Source organism: Vombatus ursinus, unplaced genomic scaffold, assembly GCF_900497805.2.
Source record: "Vombatus ursinus unplaced genomic scaffold, bare-nosed wombat genome assembly UNPS02009824.1, whole genome shotgun sequence".
Classification (NCBI taxonomy): Eukaryota; Metazoa; Chordata; class Mammalia; order Diprotodontia; family Vombatidae; genus Vombatus; species Vombatus ursinus.
Genome location: NW_020949602.1, coordinates 755,015 through 777,033, shown reverse-complemented (window position 1 = coordinate 777,033; position 22,019 = coordinate 755,015). Strand labels below are relative to the sequence as shown.

The window sequence follows — 22,019 nt, the reverse complement described above, 5'->3', positions numbered from 1 at the left end:
TCAGACTTGTTAATATTGTGATGTTAACCTCTAAAAGTAATTGTCTACACTCCTTGGAGCCACCTGGGCTCCCCGTTTTCCCTGTCAAATGAGAAGATTGGATCACATGATCTCCAGACTCCCTTCAGACTCTTAGTTTCTTTAGTCAACAAACATAAGACTTTAGCTCATTGCAACATTAATATAGATGAGTCAAGATTGTGATATGGCATCTGAGAAGATGATTAATGCAATTAAAAAAGGAATAGCACGTTGAACAAGGGAGATGGCAGTCCCCCTGCCCTCTGTTCTGGTCAGAGCACCATGAGGGTCTCATGGTGAGTTCTAGGTGCCACCAGCCAGGACAATGAAAGGCTGCAAGGTTATCTTGGAGAGGATCGACTGGAGAAGCTAGAAGTGAAAAGGGGAGACAAGACAGGAGGGTGCAGTTGGGGAGAGTGCATGGCCTTATGACCGATTTATTCATTGGAAGGGCAGTCATTTGGAAGAAGGACAGACTTGGTTAACCCCCGTGGCCCCAGAGGGAGCTACGAGGAAAAACAGGGAGAAGAAGCAAATTTAGGTTTGACCTTAGGAAAACGTCCTGCTTTGAGCATCATAGGATCCTAGATTCAGAGCTGCAAAGGGGCTTTGAGGGCGTCTAATTCAGCCCCCTCCCCCAGACGGCTTAAGCACCTCAAACAAGGTCACACAAGTTGTAAGGATTTGAAACCCAAGATCTTCAGACTCCAAAGCCAGGGATCCTTGGACTGGCCTGGAAGGAAAGGCTGGCATATGGGGCCCAGCGGATCATCTTCATTTGGATGCCAGTTTACTAAACGCTTTCACATCCACCATTTACAGATAATAAACCTGGGCCAAGAGGGATGGCTCATCTACTGCGTGATGGAATCAGGATTTTTTAAAAATCTTGAAATTAGAAAACTAAAGATAAAGTTGAGTAGGGATAAATAAATGTAGTCTCAAACAGGTTCAAGATTCAGTTTCACAAGTACAAGGCAGAAGCATGGCTAAACAACAATTTTTTTTTTTTTAAGAAGATTGCCGAATCTTAGAGGCTTCATGCCCAACACGGCCTCCAGGAAGGCTAATGCCATCTTAGGCTGTGTTAAGAGCAGCGGGCATTGCCCTGCACCAGGGCAGTAATTCAGTCTGGTTAGACTATGTTTGGAGTAGTATGTTCAGATCTTGGGGTCACATGATTGTCTAGATGTTGGATCTGTTGACCAGAGGAGGATAACCAGAATTATGGGGGATCTTGGTTTGCTTCCTTCTATGTGGAAGTTAGATTGAAGGAACTGAGATTATCCAGTGTGGAGAAGAGAAAACAGGGAGTGGACACAACAGCTGTCTTCCAACTATTTTAAAACCTATCATGTAAAAGAGGGATTAGGTTTAAGCTCAACATTGGTTAAATGCCTCCTCATTGCAAGCCCCTGCTCACATTCCAGGAACTCAGTTCTGTTGGAGGGATACTGCCCATGGCCGGGTAATTGCCATGGAAGAGCTCTAAGGACCGTGAGGTGGTTTGGGATGGGGGATGGAGTCAGAGAAGGCCTTCATGGACTCTGCTTCAAAGGAAGCCAGGCGTTCTAAGAGGTAGCAGTGAGGAAGGAGGGCCTGCCAGATGTGGAAGACCACTTGTGCAAAGACACAGGTGGGAGTGCAGAAAAGGAAGCAATAGGGGGGATTGCTGAAAATTTCTCTGGGTCATATGGTTACATCTATGTCAGGAATGTCATTCTTGGCATCTCAGGAAGACAGATGGCAGAAAGGAGAAACTAGAGGCAGAGTGACTCATTCTCTTTGGCTGGGCTGCACAGAAGTAAATTTAGTGTGAAGAAAACCTGCTTAAACCAGTAAAAGCAGAGAATGCCCCTGCCCCCACTGCAGATCTTCAGGCAATGGTCGTTTCAGGGCTTCCTGTTGAGGGTGCATCGATGGCCTCTGCCCCCTTTGAAAACAAGGTTCCAAGCAGGATCACTTTATCAGTTAGGCCAGCAAAGACACTGAGTGAGGTCTGAGAGGACCTTTTATGACAAGCAAGATGAGCAGGCAAACCTGAGTGTCTCTTCTGATGGGCTATCAGTGACATAGTCAGAAATGACATTGCATCGTTTGGACCTCTCCTTCTGAAACCCCCTTAACCACAGCCGAGACATGATTCAAGTCACAAGACAAAGGTTCCCAGGTGTTGGTAGTTGCTACGATAGGTTAAATGGATAAGATTTTACCTTTGAGATTAATCAGGTTTCTCTGGAAAGTGAGTAGTGAGTGAAGTTTACAAGGGGAAGGAACCTCCTTGGAAAGGGAGTTTTAAATCTAGTTTGATTAAGTCTTAGCAACATAGAATTAAAATCAAATTTTAATTTTACATCTCTGTACCACATCACACCTATCAGATTAGCTAATATGACAAAACAGGAAAATGATAAATGTTGGAACAGATGTGGGAAAATTGGAACACTAATGCAATGTTGGTGGAGTCATGAATTGATCCTACCATTCTGGAGACCAATTTGGAACTATGCCCAAAGGGCTGTAAAAATGTACATACTCTTTGACCCAGCAATAGCACTTCTAGGGCTATATCCCCAAAGAGATCATAAAAATGGGAAAAGTACCCACATGTACAAAAATATTTATAGCAACTCTTTCTGTGGTGGCAAAGAATTGGAAATTGAGGGATGCCCATCAATTGGGGAATGGCTGAACAAATTGTGGTATATGAATGTAATGGAATACTATTGTGTTGTAAGAAATGATGAGGAAGCAGACTTCAGAAAAACCTAAAAAGACTTATATGAACTGATGCTGAGTAAAGTGAGCAGAAGCAGGAGAATGTTGTACACAGTAACAGCCACGTTGTTCAATGACTAACTTTGATAGCCTTAGCCTTTCTCAACAATGCAAGGACCTAAGACATCTCCAAAAGTCTCATGATAGAAAATGCTATCCACATCCAGAGAAAGTACTATGGAATCTAAATGCAGATTGAAGCATACTATTTGCTCTTTTTTTTTCTTGTTTTGTTTCTTCTTTCTTGTGGTTCCTCCTATTGGTTCTAATTCTTCTTTACAACATGACTAATGTGAAAACATGTTTAATAGGAAAATATATGTAGAGCCTGTATCAGATTGCATGCCATCTTGAGGAGGGAGGTGGGGAGGGAGGGGGAGAAAATTTAAAATTCAAAAGCTTATGGAAGTGATTGTTGAAAACTAAAAATAAATTAATTAAAAAAAATTTTACACCTCTGAAGTTCTTTGACCCCCTCTAAACACACTACCAGAGAACCCTGGCCCTAGCCTGCCATTGTAGCCTTACTCCCTTTCATACACTCTGGTCCAATTATTATTTTTCCCATCTTTGTCCTTTTGCATTGGCCATCTCTCAAGCCTGGAGTATCCATGCTCCTTTCATTTTCACCCCTTAGAACCCCTAACTTCCTTCAGAAGCTCAGCCCAAGCACCACCTTCTACATGAAACCTTTCCTTATTCCCCACCCCCCAGCTATGAGTACCAACCCCCCATCCTCTTATATCTTAGGTATATTCTATAATAGCCATCTTTCCCAATACAATGTAAACTTTCCAAGGGCTGCAATTATTTTACTTTATATATAGACAGTGCAAGAATTATTTTCCCCATTTTACAAATGAAATAAGTCAGACTTTGAGGAAGGAGGATCACACAGGTTGAGTCAGAGCTGAGACTTGAGCCTAGATAGTGGTTTGTCCGCAACATCACAATGACTTCCTTTTAGTACTTCATACCTACTCCTTCAAGCACACACAGATAGCCTAAGGAAAGAGTAAATCATTTTCTATACTGGCCCTTGAAAGATGGAGGGAGTTCATATTTTTTTAACCACATTCTCAAGTTAGTTTTCCGTGTAGCAAACATATTAACTAGCTGTTGGACAAGTAAATGCATCGACTATGCCATTTCTTAGATAGGAGACACAGGCGAACTTCTAGCACCTTCCTCACTAGCAGGTTTGCTTTTGATCCAGTCAGACGGGAAGACAGGAATGGAGTCATAATAAGGGGTTAAATAAGCTTACTTTATTCTAGTCTAGTCTTCTCCAAGGGAGTTTGCTGATAATGGGAGCACCAACTCCTACAGCATTCCCTAACAACCCTTCTCGCAGGGGCCGGCGTGAGGGTCAGTCGAGAGCAGCACAACTTGAGCACTCCCCTAAATCCCCTCAAGTCTCAATGAGGGCTGGCTGAGGCAAACGCACAGATTCCCCCTCCCAAGCCTCGATGGGGGCCGATCAAGGCACGCACAGCATTCCAGCTTGTGCATTCACCCCTCCGGGGTCCCCATTCACTGACCAGTACCCACTTGCTTTTTGAGGAACAGACAAAAGAAGGCATATTGCCAGCAGTTGCCTCACAGTTGTGTATTACTTCACCCCTATATCTACTGTGACCGCGCAGTAGAACCTGTTTTGAACCATGATCGTGAGAACTCATATCTAACACCTCAGAAGTAGAAATTGTTATGGCTATGGATCCTGGGAAGAAACTCTAAGAATCACAAAAAATCCACTTTATACACACTAAAATTCACCTGCCTTACACTAGCAAAATACCTTTTCAAAGGAATATTATGTCATTTGCTGGTCCTTGGCTTGACTTTTCTCCTGGTGGTGCAAAGCAAGCATTTGCTCCAGAATAAATGAAGATTGCACAAGGTACAATGGACTGCAGCCTCTGGGAAGTGGGAGTTGGTTGAAGATAAAACCACTTCTGTGAGCAAGATCTAATCAGGAAAGCAGAGGACTCCTTGCCCTGACCCAGCAAATGGCTCTTTCGAGTGAACCGCCATGGGGAAAGCTACCTTGGACTCCTGGTGCTCCCACCACTTAACTGCCAGTCAGTCACCGGGTCCTCTCCAGCCATTCGTTCACTTTTTCATTCATTAAAGAAATATTCAACACTTGCTGTGTGCAGCTGGTGGGCACTTGCTGATTGAATGATTGATTGATTGATTTCGGGGCACAATGCCAAGCACCGGGATGGATAGAAAGTTTAGACACACATCCTAGTTACCAACGCAAACAGCTATAATACACAAAAGTTATATGATGTGCACGTTTCTAATACTAACGCCATCCTGGTGTTGCTATATGTAAGCAAGACATGGAACATAGCTACCTGAGAAGAATTATAAGTGAATTTCGTGCAGGGCCCTGAGGAAGCAACTGGATGTGAACAAGATGTGACAACCATGAGGGACTCCAAAGAACAGCAGCAAAAAACCATCATGGAAGAAGAAAAAACGGGCAAGAATGAGAGATGGCTGGCAGGTGGACAGCTAGAGTGTTCTCCACTGATACCCTCCCTAAGCTGGAGAGGACCTCCGATCCTGTGGCAAACTTCTGGGAGGATGTGGACAAGTCACAGGATGGAAAGACAAGCGTGGATGGGTTGCGATCTGCAACCAAGGAAACTCCCCATCTGATGAGATCACAGTTCAGTCTGAGTTGGTGTACTGTTGTCATTCCAATTATCCTACTTTATGATGTCCTACTTTAACATTCCACTCTCCTATGATGAATGTGGTTTTTTGGGGGGAGGGGTGTTATTTCTAGGAGATGTTGTAGGTCTTCATAGGACTGATCAACTTTGGCCTCTTCATCATCAGTGGTTGGAGCAGAGATTTGTATCACTGTGATGTTGAATGGTTTGCCTTGGATTCAAACAGAAATCACTCATTATTTTTGAGTTTGGCCTTAGATCGCAAAGTGAAGCAAGACAGAGACTAATAGAGTTTTGTCAAAATAACTTGCTGGTCAGAGCAAACTCTTTCAACAACCCAAAGGTGACTCTCTACCAGATGATCCATGTAGAAATCAGATTGATTCTATACTTTGCAGTCAAAGGTGGAAAAGCTCTTGGCAGTCAGTTAAAACAAGGTGACTCAGATCATGAGCTTCTTACTGCAAAATTCAGACTGAAATAGACCACATAGGTGTGACCTAAATAACAGCCCTTATGAACGTGAAGTGGAGGTGATGGATTTAGGAGATTTTATCTGGTAGACAGAGTGCCTGGAGGACTATGGACGGACAGAGATTCACAATATCGTACAGGAGGCAGCAACAGAAACCAAAATTTTTTCTGAAGAAAAAGAGCAAGAAAGCAGACTGGCTCTCTGATGAGGCTTTATAAACAGCTGGAGAAAGAAGGAAAAGGAAAGGAAAAAGGGAAAGATATGCCCCACTGAATGCCGAATTGCGGAGAACAGCAAGGAGAGATAAGATTTTCTTAAATGAGGAATGCAGGGAAATAGAAGAACAGGATGGCACCAGGTTATGGAGGAACTTGAATCTCAAGTAGTTTGAACTTTACCCAGGAGACACTAGAGAGCCACTAAAGATTTTTGGGTGGAGGAGAGACCTGACCAGACCTATGTGTAAGAAGGACCCGAGTTCAAATCCAGCTTCAGTGCGTGATCCTGGGCAAGTCACTTAACCCTGATTGCCTCACCAAAAAAAAAAAAAAAAAAAAAACCACCAGAGGCAACTAAGGTGATGCAGTGGATAGAGAGCCAACCCTGGAGTCACGAGGACCTGAGTTCAAATCAGACCTCAGACACTTGATACTTACTAGCTGTGACCCTGAGCAAGTCACTTAACTCCATTGCCGAGCCAAAAAAAAGGAAAAAAGAAAGATAATTCTGGAAGTGGTATGAAAAATGGATGGGATAGGAGAGAAGCAGAAAAACATGTTAGGAGGCTATTGTAATTATTAACTCAGTGTCTTCTGGGGTGTGGAGTGTGCTCAGGGAAGACTAGTACCTTTGGTGTGAGGGCTGCTGAGGGTGCTTGTTCTGTGCTTTTTAGCATGGTGTTCTCAGCAGCATTGTCAGACACCTTTGATGAAGATGAGCACGACATCAAGGTCAGCTACCACACTGATGGTAAATTATGTAACTTGAAAAGGCTACGAGCCTAGAGTAAAGTGAAGGGAGAGTTGGTGCATGATTTTTTGTTCAAAGATGATTGTGCACCTGAGCAGCCTGTGAAGCTGAGGTACAACAAAGCATGGATTGATTCTCTGCTGCTTGTGCTAATTTTGGCCTAACAATCAACACCAAGAAAACACAGGTGCTCCATCAGCCAGCACCACACCATCCGTATGTGGAACCATCAGTTACAGCAATGGAAAGGTTTTGAATACTGTAGATAAGTTTACTTACCTTGGCAGTGTACTTTCCAGGGACGTACACATTGATAACGAGGTTGACGCACACATTGCCAGAACTAGCTCAGTGTTTGGGAAGTTCCAAAGGAAAGCGTGGGAGAGGAGAGGTATTAGACTGACTACCAAGCTGAAGGTCTGCAGACTCATTGTGCTGACTTCATTGTTTGGCTTTTTGTTTTTGTTTTGGTGAGGCAATTGGAGTTAAGCGACTTGCCCAGAGTCACACAAATAGTCAGTGTTATGTGTCTGAGGTTGACTTTGAACTCAGGTCCTCCTGACTCCAGGTCTGCTGGTCTATCCACTTTGCCATCTAGCTGCCCCGACCTTATTGTTGTGTGCCTGTGAAGCCTGGACAGTATATCAACGCCCCGCCAGGAAAATGAATCATTTCCATCTGAATTGCCTGATTCTGAAGATCACCTGACAAGGTAAGGTACTGGATGGAGCAGCTAGGGGGTGCAGTGGATAGAGCACCGGCCCTGAAGTCAGGAGGACCTGAGTTCAAATGCGGCCTCAGACCAAACATTTGATATTTACTAGCTGTGTGACCCGGGACAAGTCACTTAACCCCAGTTGCCTAAGGGAAAAAAAAAAAATAAGGTACTGGACACTGAGGTGCTTTCTCAAACTAAACTGCCAAGCATTCAAACCCTACTGCAGAGAGTGCCGCTTCAAGGGGCTGGCCACGTTGTTCAGAGGTCAAATATATGCTTCTCTGAAAGACTATTTTACAAAGAACCCACACAAGGCAAGCACTCACATTATGGTCAGAAGGAGCGATACAAGGACGCTCTCAAGGTCTCTCTGAAGAACTTTGGGATTGATTGTGTGTCAAGGGAGATGCTGGCGAAGGACCGCCCAGCACGGTGTGCCCTCATCAAAGAAGGCGCCATGTTCTATGAACAAAGCAGAATTGAAATAGCTCAAAAGAAATGCGAGACAGGGGCAGCTAGATGGTGCAGTGGGTAAAGCTCCAGCCTTGGAGTCAGGAAGACCTGAGTTCAAATGTGACCTCAGATACTTGACACTTACTAGCTGTGTGACCCTGGGCAAGTCACTTTAACCCCTACTACTTCACCAAAAAAGAAGAAAAAAAGGGAAAAAAAAGAAATATGAGATGTGCAAATTTAGAGAATCCACCCCAAATATTAACGTGGATTATTTGTGCCCAACCTGTGGTACGTAGAGCCTTCCAAGCTCCTAGTGGTCTGACCAGCCATAGTTGGACACACTATAACTTGACTCTTAACACAGTGATGTCACTTTGGTCCTCTTTGAGAACAAAGGACAACCACCATCTCTGATCCCTTTCACACACTTCTTGCCTCAACTTTCTCACCTCTGGCTGATTTCTCAGTTCCTTGCACCCCAGACTAAATTCAGTCCAGCTGAAGGAGTGGTGCGGGAGGTGGGACTGATAGGGGTTGAAGTTCAGACTAGTTTCCCTTCCGTGGCCCTGACAGGTCACAGTGACAACATCGTTATTAGTGATACTCACTCTAGAGTTTTACCAGGAATCAAAGTCAAGCTCCCTGGCCTACAGTAGCTCTCAAACTCCATTCCCTCCCTTTGACAAAGAATCAGGACATTCACCCTTCTCAGAGGCAGCTTCAGCGCATGGAGCACTGGGCCTGGAGTCAGGAAGGCCGGAGTCCAAATTGGACCTCAGACCCCTACTAGTTGTGTGACCTTGGGCAAGCTAATTAACTTCTGCTTGCCTCAATTTCCTCATCTGTAAAATGAGAATAACAGTAGCACCTACCTCAGAAGGTTGTTGTGAGGATCAAATACGACACTTGTAAAGTGTCAGGCCCAAAGCCTGACACATAGTAGGTGCTTAATAAATGCTTGTTCCCTTCCCTTTCCACCATCACCGACATTGGCTCACATTAGTTCTTTTAGTAAAGGGGGAACAACTCAAGGAAACTGAGGTCCAGCCCCACAGCCAGAGATGGGATGGTGGCCATGCTGTGCTCCTGATGTAGAGGGATCATGACGTCGTAATTTCTAGTGCTCTGGCTGCTACACCAGGTGGACAGGTCTCTGTGGTGAGGCCCAGGCTAGCCCCCTGCAGCTGGGCAGGGCCTTGGAGAGGTGGCTGGTGAGAAGGGGCCGTGCTGCCAGACAGACCCCAAGCAGACCTCAAATTGTGGCTGGAAGATGGTCCAGTCCAACTGCCTCCCGTTACAGATGAGGAAACTGAGGCCCATAGAGGAGTACATTGCAGAAGGTTTTACAGCGAGTCAGGGTCAGAAGCAAATCCAACGCCCTTGACCCTACACCATGGGGCCTTTCTGGGGGAAGCCATCCCTCCTTCTACAGCCAGGCCCCAGAATCCTACATGAAGGCTTCGTTGACCCTCACCTGAGCCCTTCCCCAGCTGCACCTCATCACTTCTCCCTCCTCAGAGCTCCCATCATCCCTCTTGTTCTCTCCAGAGTGTGTTTGGTTCCAGTCTTATCCTCCAGCTAAATCTGCGGGAGGACAGGGCCAGGTCTATTTCTCTTTATTCGGTAGATGCAGAATTGCACACACAGAAGACACATTACAGGTTTTTGTTGAATTACCCAATATCAATCTCTTATATGCTTTGATGGCCAATTAAGTCACAGAACCATATAATGTAAGACGAAGAATGTCAGATCCAGGAGGGACATTAGAACAGAGAATGTCAGAGCTGGGAGGAGCCTTAGAATTGAGAGAAACCTTAGAACATCGGATATCAACATTCGAAGAAATGTTAGACCAAAGAAGGTTAGATCTAGGAGGGACCTTAAAATGTAAGAGTTGGGAGGGCCTCAGAACAGGGAGTGTCAGAGCTTGGAGGGGCCTTAGAACAGAGAGTATCTGAGGTGGGAGGGGCCTTGGAACAGGGAATGGGAAGAAATACAAGAGCAAGGCAGTCACAGGTGATCTTCAAGATGGCAGCCTTCAGGGCACTGTTGTCAGGTTGTGGGCTGCTGCTGCGAGGTTCCTTAGAGGGGCTGGCTCAAGTCAGTTGGGCTCAGCCTCCAGCCTGGGGCCTCTTGAGAAGATTGAAGGCCCAATCATAGAAACTTCCAAGGTGGCACCAGATCCTCCTAACCCCTCTGGCCAGTGCCCAATCTGTCTCTGGAATCTGAAACACAAGCATAACTGTGGATGTCGTTCTGCTGAGTCAGTTTATCAGGCCCGGTGGGGGAGTGCTGCCCCAGAGAATCACAGGTCTATGCTTGGAAGAACATCCAAAAGTGGAGGAGTACGTGAAGATGGCTCACCAGTCAGGGCTGCTACCGAATCGTAGGCTGAAGCTTCCTGATGGATTCGTTCCCAAGAAAAACCCCCAAATCAATCGGTCCCTGCCTTGTTGGGCTCCCCGCTCTGTCAAGCCCGTCTTAAAGAACGGTCCAGAATGGGAGCTGTGGGCTCCCCCCGGCTTAAGGATAATGTCAGCTACCAGGCAAACCCTTAGTGATGTTCCACTGAGGGGAGGGAGTGGTTTCTAAGATGTTGGCCAATGACCCCAACCCCTGCTGTTGGGAGCTGTCTCCCATCATTCCAACAAGAAAGGACTAGGAGGTAAAGCCAGCCTACAGCTGCTGCAGACCCAACTGTTTTCAGAACTGGTTATTCCTAACCAAAATGTGGACAAAGGGAAAGGCAAAAATAATATGATCCTGATTCTAATGGAACTGCTCATGGAGTTGTGGGGAGGCCATTGGCAGCTGCCATAAGATATCATGATCAGCTCTGACTGAACCCTTGAATTGGGTGATAGAAGTATTACCCAAGAAATGTCATAAAACAAGACGTATTTGCTAAAAAGAAAAAAACAAGAACAGGGAATGTCAGGTGTGGGAGTGGCCTTAGAATTGAGACAAACCTTAGAACATAGGATATCAACATTGGAAGAAATGTTAGACCAAAGAAGGTTAGATCTAGGAGGGACCTTAGAGTGTGAGAGTTGGGAGTGCCTTAGAACAGGGAAGGTCAGAGCTGGGAGGGGACATAGAACAGAATCTTTGTTCCTTGGTTTTGTTCTAAGCACAGACCTTATCCAAAAATCAGAGACTGGGGTCAGCTAAGTGGCACAGTGGATAGAGCACTGGCCCTGGATTCAGGAGGACCTGAGTTCAAATCCGGCCTCAGACACACAACACTTACTAGCTGTGTGACCCTGAGCAAGTCACTTAACCCCATTGCCTAGCCAGAAAAAAAAAAAAAATCAGACACTTCAGTCTCTGGCAGATCTAACAAGGAACTTAGGGATCATAATATCCCCTCATTTTATAGTAGAGGAAACTCCCCTGGAGGGAAATGACTAGTCCAAGGTCACACAGAGAATGAGAACTAGGTCTTCTGCCTCTCAGTCAAGCTTCCTCCCTTCTCCACTATGAGGTCTCCTAGCATCTTCCTCTCTCAGCGATATCTGCAGTTTTAACCTCATCTCCTGCCAGGGAATGAATTAGAATTTCAGGCATCACAGAGGTATTTGGAGCCTGGGGTATGGGAGTAGGGGGAGTGGGGAGGGGGGAGGAGGCTTCATGACAGTTCCTCTGTCAGGCCAGACTTTCAGGTATTCGATTCAATAGTTCAATTTCATCAGCATTTACTATGTGGCAGGCACTGTGCTGGGATACAAACAGTCCTTACCCTCACAGGGCTTACACTCTTGGTCAAGGACTGAGCTTGTGTAATTCTGTGACTGTCCAGTAGGGGTTAGGGCACCTCCACAGATGTCCCTTTCCCCTGTGACCTAGGAGATGGACCAAGGCTGATCTGAGCTAGTCAGAGTTGGGAAAGGAGGGTGGGTGGAGAGAAGGGCAAGGGAGGGGGGTGGGGGAGCAGTTACCACGTCACAGGTATGTGCCAGAGAATGAAAGAGCCTCCTTCCTTATTGTCCTCTCCCTTAGAGACCAGGTAACAACCCAGGTCCTGGCTCTTAGTCCTTGCCGAAACCTGCAGGACCAGGAGGGAACTTAATCTGAGAGTCCGGACAGATCTCCAAGCAGGCTTCGCCTCTCTCCACTCCAAGATTACTGCTCCAGGCTCCTGTGGACACTGAGGCAGCCATGAACAGAATCTTTCCTCAGGTAACAGGCATCTGTGCACTTAGTCTTAAGAACAGTCCTTGGGGTGAGGCAGAGAGGCAGTTTCTTAACGGGAAGGAGAATAACAGAGCTGTACCACATACCAACAAGACATACCAAGGAAGCCCAAGGAGGGTGCTCCACTTTGCGCCAGCAGAAAAGAAAACTCCGTCCACTCTAGTGAAGCATTGGCGTCGGCAAACTGGCCGGGAAAGGGGGAGGCAAGGGAAGCTCCCTTCTCTGTTAGAACATCTAGTTTGACAGTGACAGCCACCCCACTGAAATCCTGATTTTCCATTTTTGATGAGGAAGAGTAACTAAGGAGAAATGTGAGCCATGTGTGCTAACCATTAGGCAGCAGGGAGGGAACTGAGAACTTGAAATGCCTGGATTGGGAGGAAACACGTAGAACATGGAATGTCCATGCTGAGAGGGAGCCTAGAATATGGGATGCCCAGTCTGGGAGCGGCCTTAGAACACAAACCATGCAATGATAGGCTTAGGCCGTGAGAGTTTTTCTGCCCTACAAACCAGTGTTTCTCAGCCTCCATTCCACTCTCTTGCCGTTAGCCAAGGACCTTGGATGGAAATCCAGCCAGGGAAAGCAAGACCTTGGAAAGTGAAGAAGGTAAGTGCCTCTGGTGTCATTGTCTTAAGCAATCCCTGGAAATCCTCTGGGGGCCCGGGCAGGGGTGGGGGACGGCCCACAGCTTTCTTATTGCAGGGATGGCCCTGTTTATCAAAGAGATCAAACCAAGCTGTTGAAGATTAATGAAGATTAATGAGTCCCTCAGGCTTATCTTCCTTCTGACCTGCCTAGGGCTGGGCAGTGCTCCCGGGGTGGTACTGTTGGGTGGCAAGCATGGGAACTGCCTGTCCATCTCAATGTAACAACAATCCCTGATAGGGCCTAGCCCTCTGAAATTCACAAAGCATTTCACATTCATTATGTTATTGAATCACCATAGCAATCCTGGGAGGTAGGAGGTGCAGACTTATTCTTTTCTGCAGAGAAAGAACACTGAGTCTCAGAGAGGGGAGAGGACTCACTCAGGGGCCCAGTGCTGGCAAATGGCCAAGCCCCAGATCCACCCCTGGCCTGAGGACTGCAAGGCCCCTGCTCCTCCTTGCCTCCCCTCACTGCCCCATCCATCCATAGTACTCTGGTGATGTGGGGTCTGCTCTGTGTTCCTGGTCCCCCAAAATTGGGTCTTCAAGCATCAAAGCATCCTTTGATTCAAGTTCCTCTGATGGAAACATTTTCAGGATGTCTTTGAAGCATTAGAGCCTCAAGGGGAAACTGGGAAAGGCGTCCTGTCTTCTAGAGAGCGGCGCAGGCCAACCAACCTTCATTCCCCTCCCAGCTGTGCTTTTGACTCCATACTCTCTAGACTTCAACAATATGGCCCTACTTGGGCACCTCCGCACAGCCTCCTCTCGCTTTTCAGCTCTCTTCTCTGCTAGAGCTTAGCTCCTCGAGGGAACAGTCCTTTCTGTTTGCTTGTATTTTGTATCCTCAGCACTTAGCCCAGTGCCTGGCACATAGTAGGCACTGAATAAATGCTTCTTGCCCTGCCTTGCCTTGAAGAAGGGGGCATTTGAGCTGAGTCTGGAAGGCAGCCAGAGATTCTCTGAGATTCTTTGAGGCAGCAGAATATGGCGGGCATAACAAGGAGGTGCCACCGGGTTCTCCCAGGCTGTGCCCACAGAGCAAACAGGCAACCCGAACCAGACTGGAAAAGCTTGCCTCCCGTGTGTGTGTGTGTGTGTGTGTCTGTATATGTGTGTCCCAATCAATGAATGAATGGAGCATTTATTAAGCACTTAATGTGTGCAAAGCACCGGGGATACAAACAGAAAAGTCAAACATCCCCTGCTGTCAGTCCCAGGAGCTCACAGTCTAATGGGGGAGATAACACATAGGAGGGGTTCAGCTGCAAGGTCCCATGGTCCTCAGGGTGCAGCAGCCAAGCAGAGGGTCTGGGCTCGGGCCTCTTCTTCTGGGGCTGCTTCCCAGGATGGGGGCCGAGGGTCCCAGGCTGGAAGCATTGCTGTCCCTGAGGCTCTTGGAGTCAGGGTCCTGGGGATGCTAGGTGTAGGAAAGCTGAGGTTGGCCACATGGGAATGAATCGTTTCAGCCCGAGCAAGGGCTGCAGACTGCACACTGAAGCACGAAGGGGCTGGGCCTTGTGTCAGCGTAGGAATCCCCCCTCCCACCCCCCAGAGGAGATCCTGCCTTTGGCAAGGTGGAAAGAGAGTTGGAGGGGAAGCTTTCGACCCAGCCCTGGACTGATGTCATGGGGTTTTGACTGAAAGCTCCCAGAGGGTGGGATGGACCATACTAAGTAAACAAGAGATGCCACGGCCAGCATGGCACCCAGCAGTCACCAACGCTTCCCCGGCTCCCCTGGGCCTGTGACAGTCGCACCTTCTCCATGTTCCTGGACAGACTGCTGCGGCCCCTTCTCCTGCTGCACCCGCCGAGGTTTCTGGATCTCCGCCTGGACCTTGCTCCTCCTCACGTTGCTGACTTTCATCATCTGGCTGGTCAGCAGCTTCGGACTCCCGCCGCCATCTCAAAGTAAGATCCCTGGCCTGCAGGGCATGGCCCAAGGCTCCTCCCATGGAGGCTAGATGACCACATGTCAAAGATGCTATAAAGGGAATCCCTGCTCACATCGAGGTCAAATGAGGTACCCCCAAAGCTCATCATTGCAAACATGGCCTGGGGGAAACTGTAAGTGCTGGCCAATGTGGCCATCCCCCTGTAGCTTCCCTCTCTACGGGGTAGCATGTACCTCAAGGTTACGGGGTGCTTTGGTGCCCTAATGTGGGTCCCCTAACTAGATGATTCACCCTGTGGAGGTTAAAAGGAATTCCTGGTTTGGGTCAGACTTCCCACTCTGACATTCTACATCCTTGCACCATCAAGGACAAGACCCATGCCTTATTATTAGAAAGACTCAAGTTTGGTTGGGAACATGGAAGACACTGGCCTCCCAACTCCCATGTTTCCCACAAAATCACTGAATCTCAGGGCAGCTAGGTGGCACAGTGGATAGAGCACTGGCTCTAGAGTTAGGAGGACCTGAGTTCAAATACGGCCTCAGACGCTTGGCACTAGCTGTGTGACGCTGGGCAAGTCATTTAACCCCATTGCCTAGCCACCTTTTGAAAGATAAAATCATTAGTGAGAGAGAGAGAAGGAAAAAGAGAGGAGAGAGACAGAAGAAAAAAGGGAGAGACAGAGGGAAAGAGAGAGAAAGAGAAAAAGAGGCAGAGACAGAGAGAAATCTAATACATGTCTGGATAATTGAAGTTCCTCATCATTACGAAGATTATATCTCTATGCCAGGTTTGTGATTTGTTTCCTACACGCCTCATCAGTTTCTCTCTTCTGTCCCAGTGGTCTCTAGCCTAGTCTACTAACAACAGGCCTTCACTTTCTTCCTCTACTGTTATTTGTCCAAGTGCTCTCCATCACATTTCCTTTTATTAGCTCCTGGACTTCCTCTCATGAATGTTCAATGCTGTCCCAATCCTGTTTCTTCTGAATAAATTCTACTCATCAGTGGCATATTTCAGGCGTAGGTCTCACCCTACCAGTCTCAGGGTACCTGTGAAGCCAAATTGGACTCCTTGCATCAGAACCTCTAGTTTTTCGTTCTTATTGCCTTGACTTGGGGCATTTGTGTTTAAGCACCTGAAGTTATGGGTTCTATTACTGCCTCCTTTCTTGGCTTCTTTCCCCCTGTGAAGTCCTGGGTGTCTCTACTGCTACACTTCCTACCTTGTGGCTACTCGTGAGGGCAGTGGTTGTCAAAGGGTGTGTGTGTGTGTGTGTGTGTGTGTGTGTGTGTGTGTGCCACAAGTTTCTCTAGATGGGCCAGAAAGTTTTGGTTGCCATGATCTTGAAGATAAAATAAAATTTATAAATCTTTTGGTTTAGTAGACATTGTACTTACCCAGCATGCGTGGCGTTTTTAAAGTAAACACAATTTGCCCATTATAGGTGTGCACTAACCTCATGATACGTCAGAGGTGGCTGCTCTTAGTGAAGCAAAGATGGGCATTCTCCGAGCGTCCCGAGGCTTTGTGGTGGTGCCAGCTTCTGAGCTCAGTGGGCCAAAGAAGCCTGTGCCCTGAGCCACAAAGAAAGGCGCTGGAGATCCTCCGCTCTGTGGCATTGACCCTGAAAGCTCCCACTTCTCCTCGGCTCTCCCCACTCTCCTCCACAGGCCCTCCCTAGGCTCTGGAGCCCTGGAGCAGGAGTGATTAATGGGAGCGTCAATCACCAGGCCTTTATGAAGCCCCTCTGGGGAGCCTGGCTACAGCGCAGATGACAGGGCACCCTGGGTTCTGACTGAGCCATTTTGCATGGCTTTTCTTCCTCAGTGACCAGGGCCTGTGCAACCACGTCCAACCAGACAGGCTTCCTGTGTGATGACCGGGACACTTGCATTCCCGCCAGCCTCGTGTGTGACCACGTCCGTTCCTGCACACACGGAGAGGACGAAGAAGAAGCCTTGTGCGGTAAGTGTGGGCTGGCCCTCAGCTTTGGACTTTGGTGGTTTCTTTGTCCAGACCTGTGAACTAGGACCGAGGCTTCTGGGTAAGGAGACTGCCCAATCAGCCCCTGCTCTGTACGGGCTAGTCTCGGGGGCTTGGAGGAGCACCGAGGGGCTGGGTAACCCTAATGTGTCAGAGACAGGACTTGAACCCAGGACTTCCTGACCCTGAGACTGGTGCTCTTACCTACTTTCCCATGATGCCTCTCTTTAGGTCACACTGCCCCATAGCCCCGTATTATAGATTAGGAAACTGAGGCCCAAGGTCACACAGGTAGTGAATAAATAGATGACTTTTGATTTAAGATTCTCCATACCCAGGACTGTCTCCTCTCTTAGTGGCCATCAGGAGGCAGAGGGTAGAGCGGGTGAAGTATGGGCAAGTGGGATGGACGGGGAGGTGCTCAAGGCTCAGGCATCTGCAGAGGAAGTCGGGTCTGGCGAAATCACCACGGGCTACTCTGTCCCCAGATACTGGAGCCTCGCCTGCTGAACGAACTGGTTCAGAGTGGAACCAGCTGTCCTCAGGCCATGCCGTCCGTCTCTGCCTTCCCCCCTAGGCAATGTCCCCCACAGCCTCCCCAGTTTTTTGGTGTTCCACTGCAGCGACCCCACGTCCTGGGTCTTCGAGGATCGGAAATGTGACGGCTTCAATGACTGTGGAGACTGCTCTGATGAAGGCACCTGTGAGTCCTCCCCCGCGCCCCCAGGTTTGGGCTGGCGTGAGCCGCCCCGCTGCCCAGAATCTGCCCAGAATCTGCCCCCAGAGAAAGCTCAAGCGCCTTTCCCGGGAGGCGTCCCCAGCTCCCCACAATCTGCCACCAGCCGGGCTACGCCTGTCCCGTCATTCACTGTCTGAGGTATTCCGGCTGTATCCTGTGCCTAGAATGCCCTCGCTCCCCCCTTGTCACCTGACAACTCCCATCCATCCTCTGAAGCCTTCCTCCACCTCCCACGCCCAGGAAAGCCGGGCAATTTCTCTGGAGCGTGAGAAGCAGCCCCTGCGGCCCACTTGCTGGCAGAGTTAAAAATTCCTAGAGAATCTGATAAACTCGTGTTCCCACAATAAGCGGGTTGGGCTTTTAGTTATGATTATTACCCATTGGGGGATTATCCTAGTTACTCTTACCCTTGGAACTCTTGGTTTGGATAAGAAACAGTGGCTTGTTCCCAGGAAGCGAAATAAGGAGATCCAAGCTGCAGAGATGGGAAGATGCCTCAGAACACACAGGGGGGAGTGAATCTGCGCGGGATGGAGGGAGGAGACAAAACTGGGGGGTTCAGGGGAGGGCCTTGGGGGAGTGAGGGGTGAGGAGCTCGGCCCTTGTCCTCGGGGCCGGGAGCAGAGGGAACAGGCTGGACGTTCTTCCGTTGCTCTCTTCTCCCTCCCCAGTGGCCCGCTGCCCACCCTGCGGGCCTCAGTGGTGGAGCTGCCCCTCCACCTGGTACCAGTACTGCGGCTGCGTCCCCCGGGACCTCTGCCGGGACCGCGTGCAGCACTGCTCCGACTGGTCGGATGAGTACATCTGCCCCGGGCCCTGAGGATGCCCGCCTGTACCTGCTGTCACATCCGGACCCCCCCCATCTCGCCGCCTCCCTGTCTGCACATAACAGAAGGCAGGGGTCAAGACCCCTCCCCCCTTCCCAAGACCCGAGCTGGCTCCCCCCAACACCTGCAGCTTCACGTCTTGACGGCTTATGCCTGGGGAGGTGGTAAAAGACACCTGCCTTGGAGTCACAAGGCTTGGGTTTGAATCCCACTTCTCCTGCTTACTGTGTGATGTTAGGCAGGTCACCAACCAACCCTCCGAGCCTCAGCTGCTCATCTGTAAAATGAGGGGGCTGGACTGGCCGGCCTCTTCCAGCCCTAAATCTGGGGTGCTAAGAGTTTCTACCAAGCCACTAACAGAAGAAGGCTGCCTGGGGTTGCAGACTGGAGTCTTCCTTTTCCAGACACAAAACCTGACAATGACGGATCTGTTGCTGACTTGGAAATGTAGACAGCCATGGAGGTAGGGTGCCTGTGGGCTGGACTGCTCTGAGGATCCATTAGCATCACGGAGGTCAGTGGACTTCGTCTACTGAAAGGTTCTTCCTGTGGCCCACCTACTCCAGGAAGGCCTCCAGCCCTCAGGGATCCTCCGACTCGGGGCTATGGTGTCAGTCCATCAAGGTTTGCTGGGTGACCTTGGGTGAGTCCCTGATTCCCTCTCTGGACCTCAGCATCATCATCTGTAAAATCACAAGGTTGGCCTGGGTGACCTTGAAGTCCTCATTTCTATGGCCACCTGTCCAGAAGACCATTAACACAGGAGCTGCCATCTTCCCCCTGGACCTCAGGAAGCTCTTGGTAAGGACGTCCCAAGGCCATCTCCTTGGTGCATTCACTGGGCATTCACCAGTCACTGCCCTGCCAACTGTAGCCAGGACACGGCCACACTGGGGGCACAGAGCCTCCTTGTTCCTGTGGTGTTCACAGAGCGGGGAGGATGGGGCAGCCCACGTCACAGAGAGGCTGCCGTGGCAGGCCGCCCAGCCGTGTGTCAGCAATCAGCTCCAGGAGATGCCTGGCTCTCGTGGGGTGGACGACTCCTTCCTCCTCCTCCTCCACCTCCTCCTCCCCTCCATTCATTCAACACCGGCAGAGGATTAGGTGCAGAGAGGACAAATGGGGCCCCCGGGGCGCTGGGTGCCCACTGTCAATATTTACCACCCCTTCGCTGGGCCGGGCCCCGGGTCCAAGATCAGGACGTTAAGCACACACACACATATGGTATTCAAACAGGAGGTAGCAGATTAAAGGGACTTAAAGTAGGCTCAGGTTATGCTCTTTGCTTTCAGCTTGAAATCTATCCCATTTAACCCTTCTGGTCCTGGCATCTGCCTTGGACTCTTCTTTGCTTGCCCTCTTAACCCCCACCTTCCCACTTCTGGACGTGGATCACAGAATCAGGATGGAGAGCTGGATCGGGGGCCTTGGGGACTCCTATTCTACAGATGGGAAAACTGAGGCCCCAGAGGGGATCTTGGAAGGGCCCAGAGACGCCATCTAGCCCAACGCCTTAGTAGGATGTCAGAGCGCGATGTACGTTGTATATTGCGTGCATCCCTGTATGTTGTTAGGTTGTCGTTCAGTCGCTTTCAATCCTTTCTGACTGTCTGTGACCCCACTGGGGGTCTTCTTGGCACAGACCCTGGAGTGGTTTTCCATTTCCTTCTCCAGCTCATTTTAGTGGGGATGATGGAGGGGCCGACGACAAAACACTCACAGCAACTCTGTCCGTAGCAGCAGCACCGGCCCTTGGCTGACCCGATCGTGGTCTGAGAATGCAAGGGACTGTTCTGTGGAGCTGACGCCACGACGAAGCCAGAGAAACACAGGAAGGAAGGTTTGCATGAGCTTTTCAAGAGGCCCAACGACATCACGGAGTGATGTCCTGATTCACGCATGCACCAGGTTTAAGTGAGGCAGAACTGCCCAAAGCCATCCGCCTCGTTCTCTCTGCCAGTCATCACGTCCCGATGCAGGACCAAAGTCAGGACGGCTGGTGACCGCCCAGGGTGCAGCGGATGGCCTTGGCGTCTGCCCTGTCGCTCCACAGCGCCTGCTTCAGCCGCCTTCGTGGCTGTTGGAACAAACTGTTCTCCTCCCCGCATCCAGCCGTGCTTGGGGTGCACACCCCCTAACTCACCGCCGGGGCTGGGGCCTGTCATTTACCCTGGTTTAGTTTGTCTGCTAGACTGTCTACCGGGGTGTGGCCACTGCACGTGCAACAGCTTCACGGAGCCACTGGCGAGTTGGGTGAAGGGGGACCCCAAAAGCGGATGAGTAGCCCTCATCCCAGGGGTGCTCCCGCTCCTAAATGCCCCCTCCATCCCCCTTGTATGAGCTGACGTGGAGAAGAAAGCACTGGGAAAATGGCTCATAGACTTTAACCGCATGAGTGGAGAAGAAGTCATTAGCTGGGCCCCGACTGCAGGCAGGGATGATTGTTGGTCAGAGCACAGATGCTAACACTACTTCTCTCCTCCTCTGGGTATCGGGGGGAGGTTGGGGGCAGAATGTCTGTGGGGCACCTACCCTCAGAGCTCTGGGGGCTGCAGTTCACCAGGCAATCTTCCTCCCCCTTCCCAACTTCCCCACTGCCAAGGGCACCACCATCCTGCGCTGCAGGACCATGAACTCGGGGTCATCCTCACCCCACCCCATGTCCCGTCTGCCTCGAGTCCTGTGGAGCTGCCTCCAACCCATCTGCCACGCACACGCACACACATGTGTACACGTGTGCACATGTGTGTGTATATGTGGGCGTATATGCATACACATGTATGTCCACGCGTTTTCATGGCATGTACATGCATGTACATTTGCATGTGTGTGCCCGCACGGCCGTCTTCCCTGGTGTAGCCCCTCCCTCAGGACTCCACAATTGCAAGTCTCCGTCTCCCCTCCCCACTCCCCTCCACCTTCCATTCAATGATCAAGTTGATGCTCTTCAAGCCCCTCCTTACGCTCAGTAAACTCCAGGGACTCCTGTTACCTCCAGGGCCAAATAGAAGATCCTCGGTTTGGTTTTAAAGGGCCTGTGAAGGTCCCAACCTTCACAATCTGGCCTCTCCCTTCTTCCAGTGACCCTTTTCCATATACTGTATAATCCAGTTACACGGGCCAGTTTGGGGTTTCTGGTACACAACACTCAGATCTCTGTGCTTTTGTACTGGCTGTGCCCCACCCCTGGAGCACCATCCCTCCTCACTTCTGCACCCTGTGCAGGAGGCCTTCTTGATCCCGTTACTCCTAGGGCCTTCCTGCTGAGATTACCTTCTGGTTACTCTTTGTGTGTTACACATATTCACACACACATACATATTACACGCATATATACGTATATAGGTTTATGTCTACATTTATGCACACACATATATACAAAACACACACCCGTTGTTTGTACACGATTATGTTTGTTTGCATGCTTAAAACAGTGCCTGGTGCATAGTAATAATCCGTGTTGGCTAAGTAGGCGCCCGCATAGGGATTTCTCATTGCCGTAAGAAATGTGAACAGGAAAAACGCAGGGAAGCAAGGGGGACTTACATGAGCTAATGCAGTGAAATAATTAAGAGCAGGAAAACAACAGACACGATACAGTGATGTACATGGAAAG

At 49.3% G+C, this 22,019-nt stretch overlaps 2 protein-coding genes and 1 pseudogene across 3 annotated transcripts; all 3 read left to right on the top strand.

The window, feature by feature from the left end:
- The first annotated feature begins 7,575 nt into the window (after positions 1-7,575).
- Positions 7,576-18,424, top strand: LDLRAD1 (low density lipoprotein receptor class A domain containing 1). Of its 2 annotated transcripts, XM_027852756.1 has the most exons (7): positions 7,576-7,645; positions 12,110-12,289; positions 12,857-12,914; positions 14,736-14,867; positions 16,682-16,819; positions 17,415-17,540; positions 18,248-18,424. In XM_027852756.1, the coding sequence occupies exons 2-7, from the start codon at positions 12,269-12,271 to the stop codon at positions 18,394-18,396; spliced, it is 624 nt and encodes a 207-aa protein (XP_027708557.1). In that variant the 5' UTR covers positions 7,576-7,645; positions 12,110-12,268; the 3' UTR covers positions 18,397-18,424. The 2 variants fall into 2 exon arrangements, with proteins under 2 accessions (XP_027708557.1, XP_027708556.1); XM_027852755.1 differs by lacking the exon at positions 18,248-18,424 and having other exon boundaries at positions 17,415-18,084.
- Positions 10,139-10,682, top strand: LOC114036266 (annotated as a pseudogene).
- Positions 18,425-18,529: 105 nt separating the features above from the next.
- LOC114036304 lies at positions 18,530-19,514 on the top strand. Its single transcript, XM_027852753.1, has 2 exons — positions 18,530-18,866; positions 18,970-19,514. The coding sequence occupies exons 1-2, from the start codon at positions 18,553-18,555 to the stop codon at positions 19,505-19,507; spliced, it is 852 nt and encodes a 283-aa protein (XP_027708554.1). The 5' UTR covers positions 18,530-18,552; the 3' UTR covers positions 19,508-19,514.
- The last annotated feature ends 2,505 nt before the right edge of the window (positions 19,515-22,019 follow it).

Coding starts and splice junctions, on each gene's coding strand:
- LDLRAD1 (XM_027852755.1), top strand. CDS start 12,269: ATGAACAGAATCTTTCCTCAG. Junction 12,290..12,856: donor TGAACAGAATCTTTCCTCAG/GTAACAGGCATC, acceptor TCTTGCCGTTAG/CCAAGGACCTTGGATGGAAA. Junction 14,868..16,681: donor ACTCCCGCCGCCATCTCAAA/GTAAGATCCCTG, acceptor TTTCTTCCTCAG/TGACCAGGGCCTGTGCAACC.
- LOC114036304 (XM_027852753.1), top strand. CDS start 18,553: ATGCCTGGGGAGGTGGTAAAAGACACCTGCCTTGGAGTCACAAGGCTT. Junction 18,867..18,969: donor AAATGTAGACAGCCATGGAG/GTAGGGTGCCTG, acceptor CACCTACTCCAG/GAAGGCCTCCAGCCCTCAGG.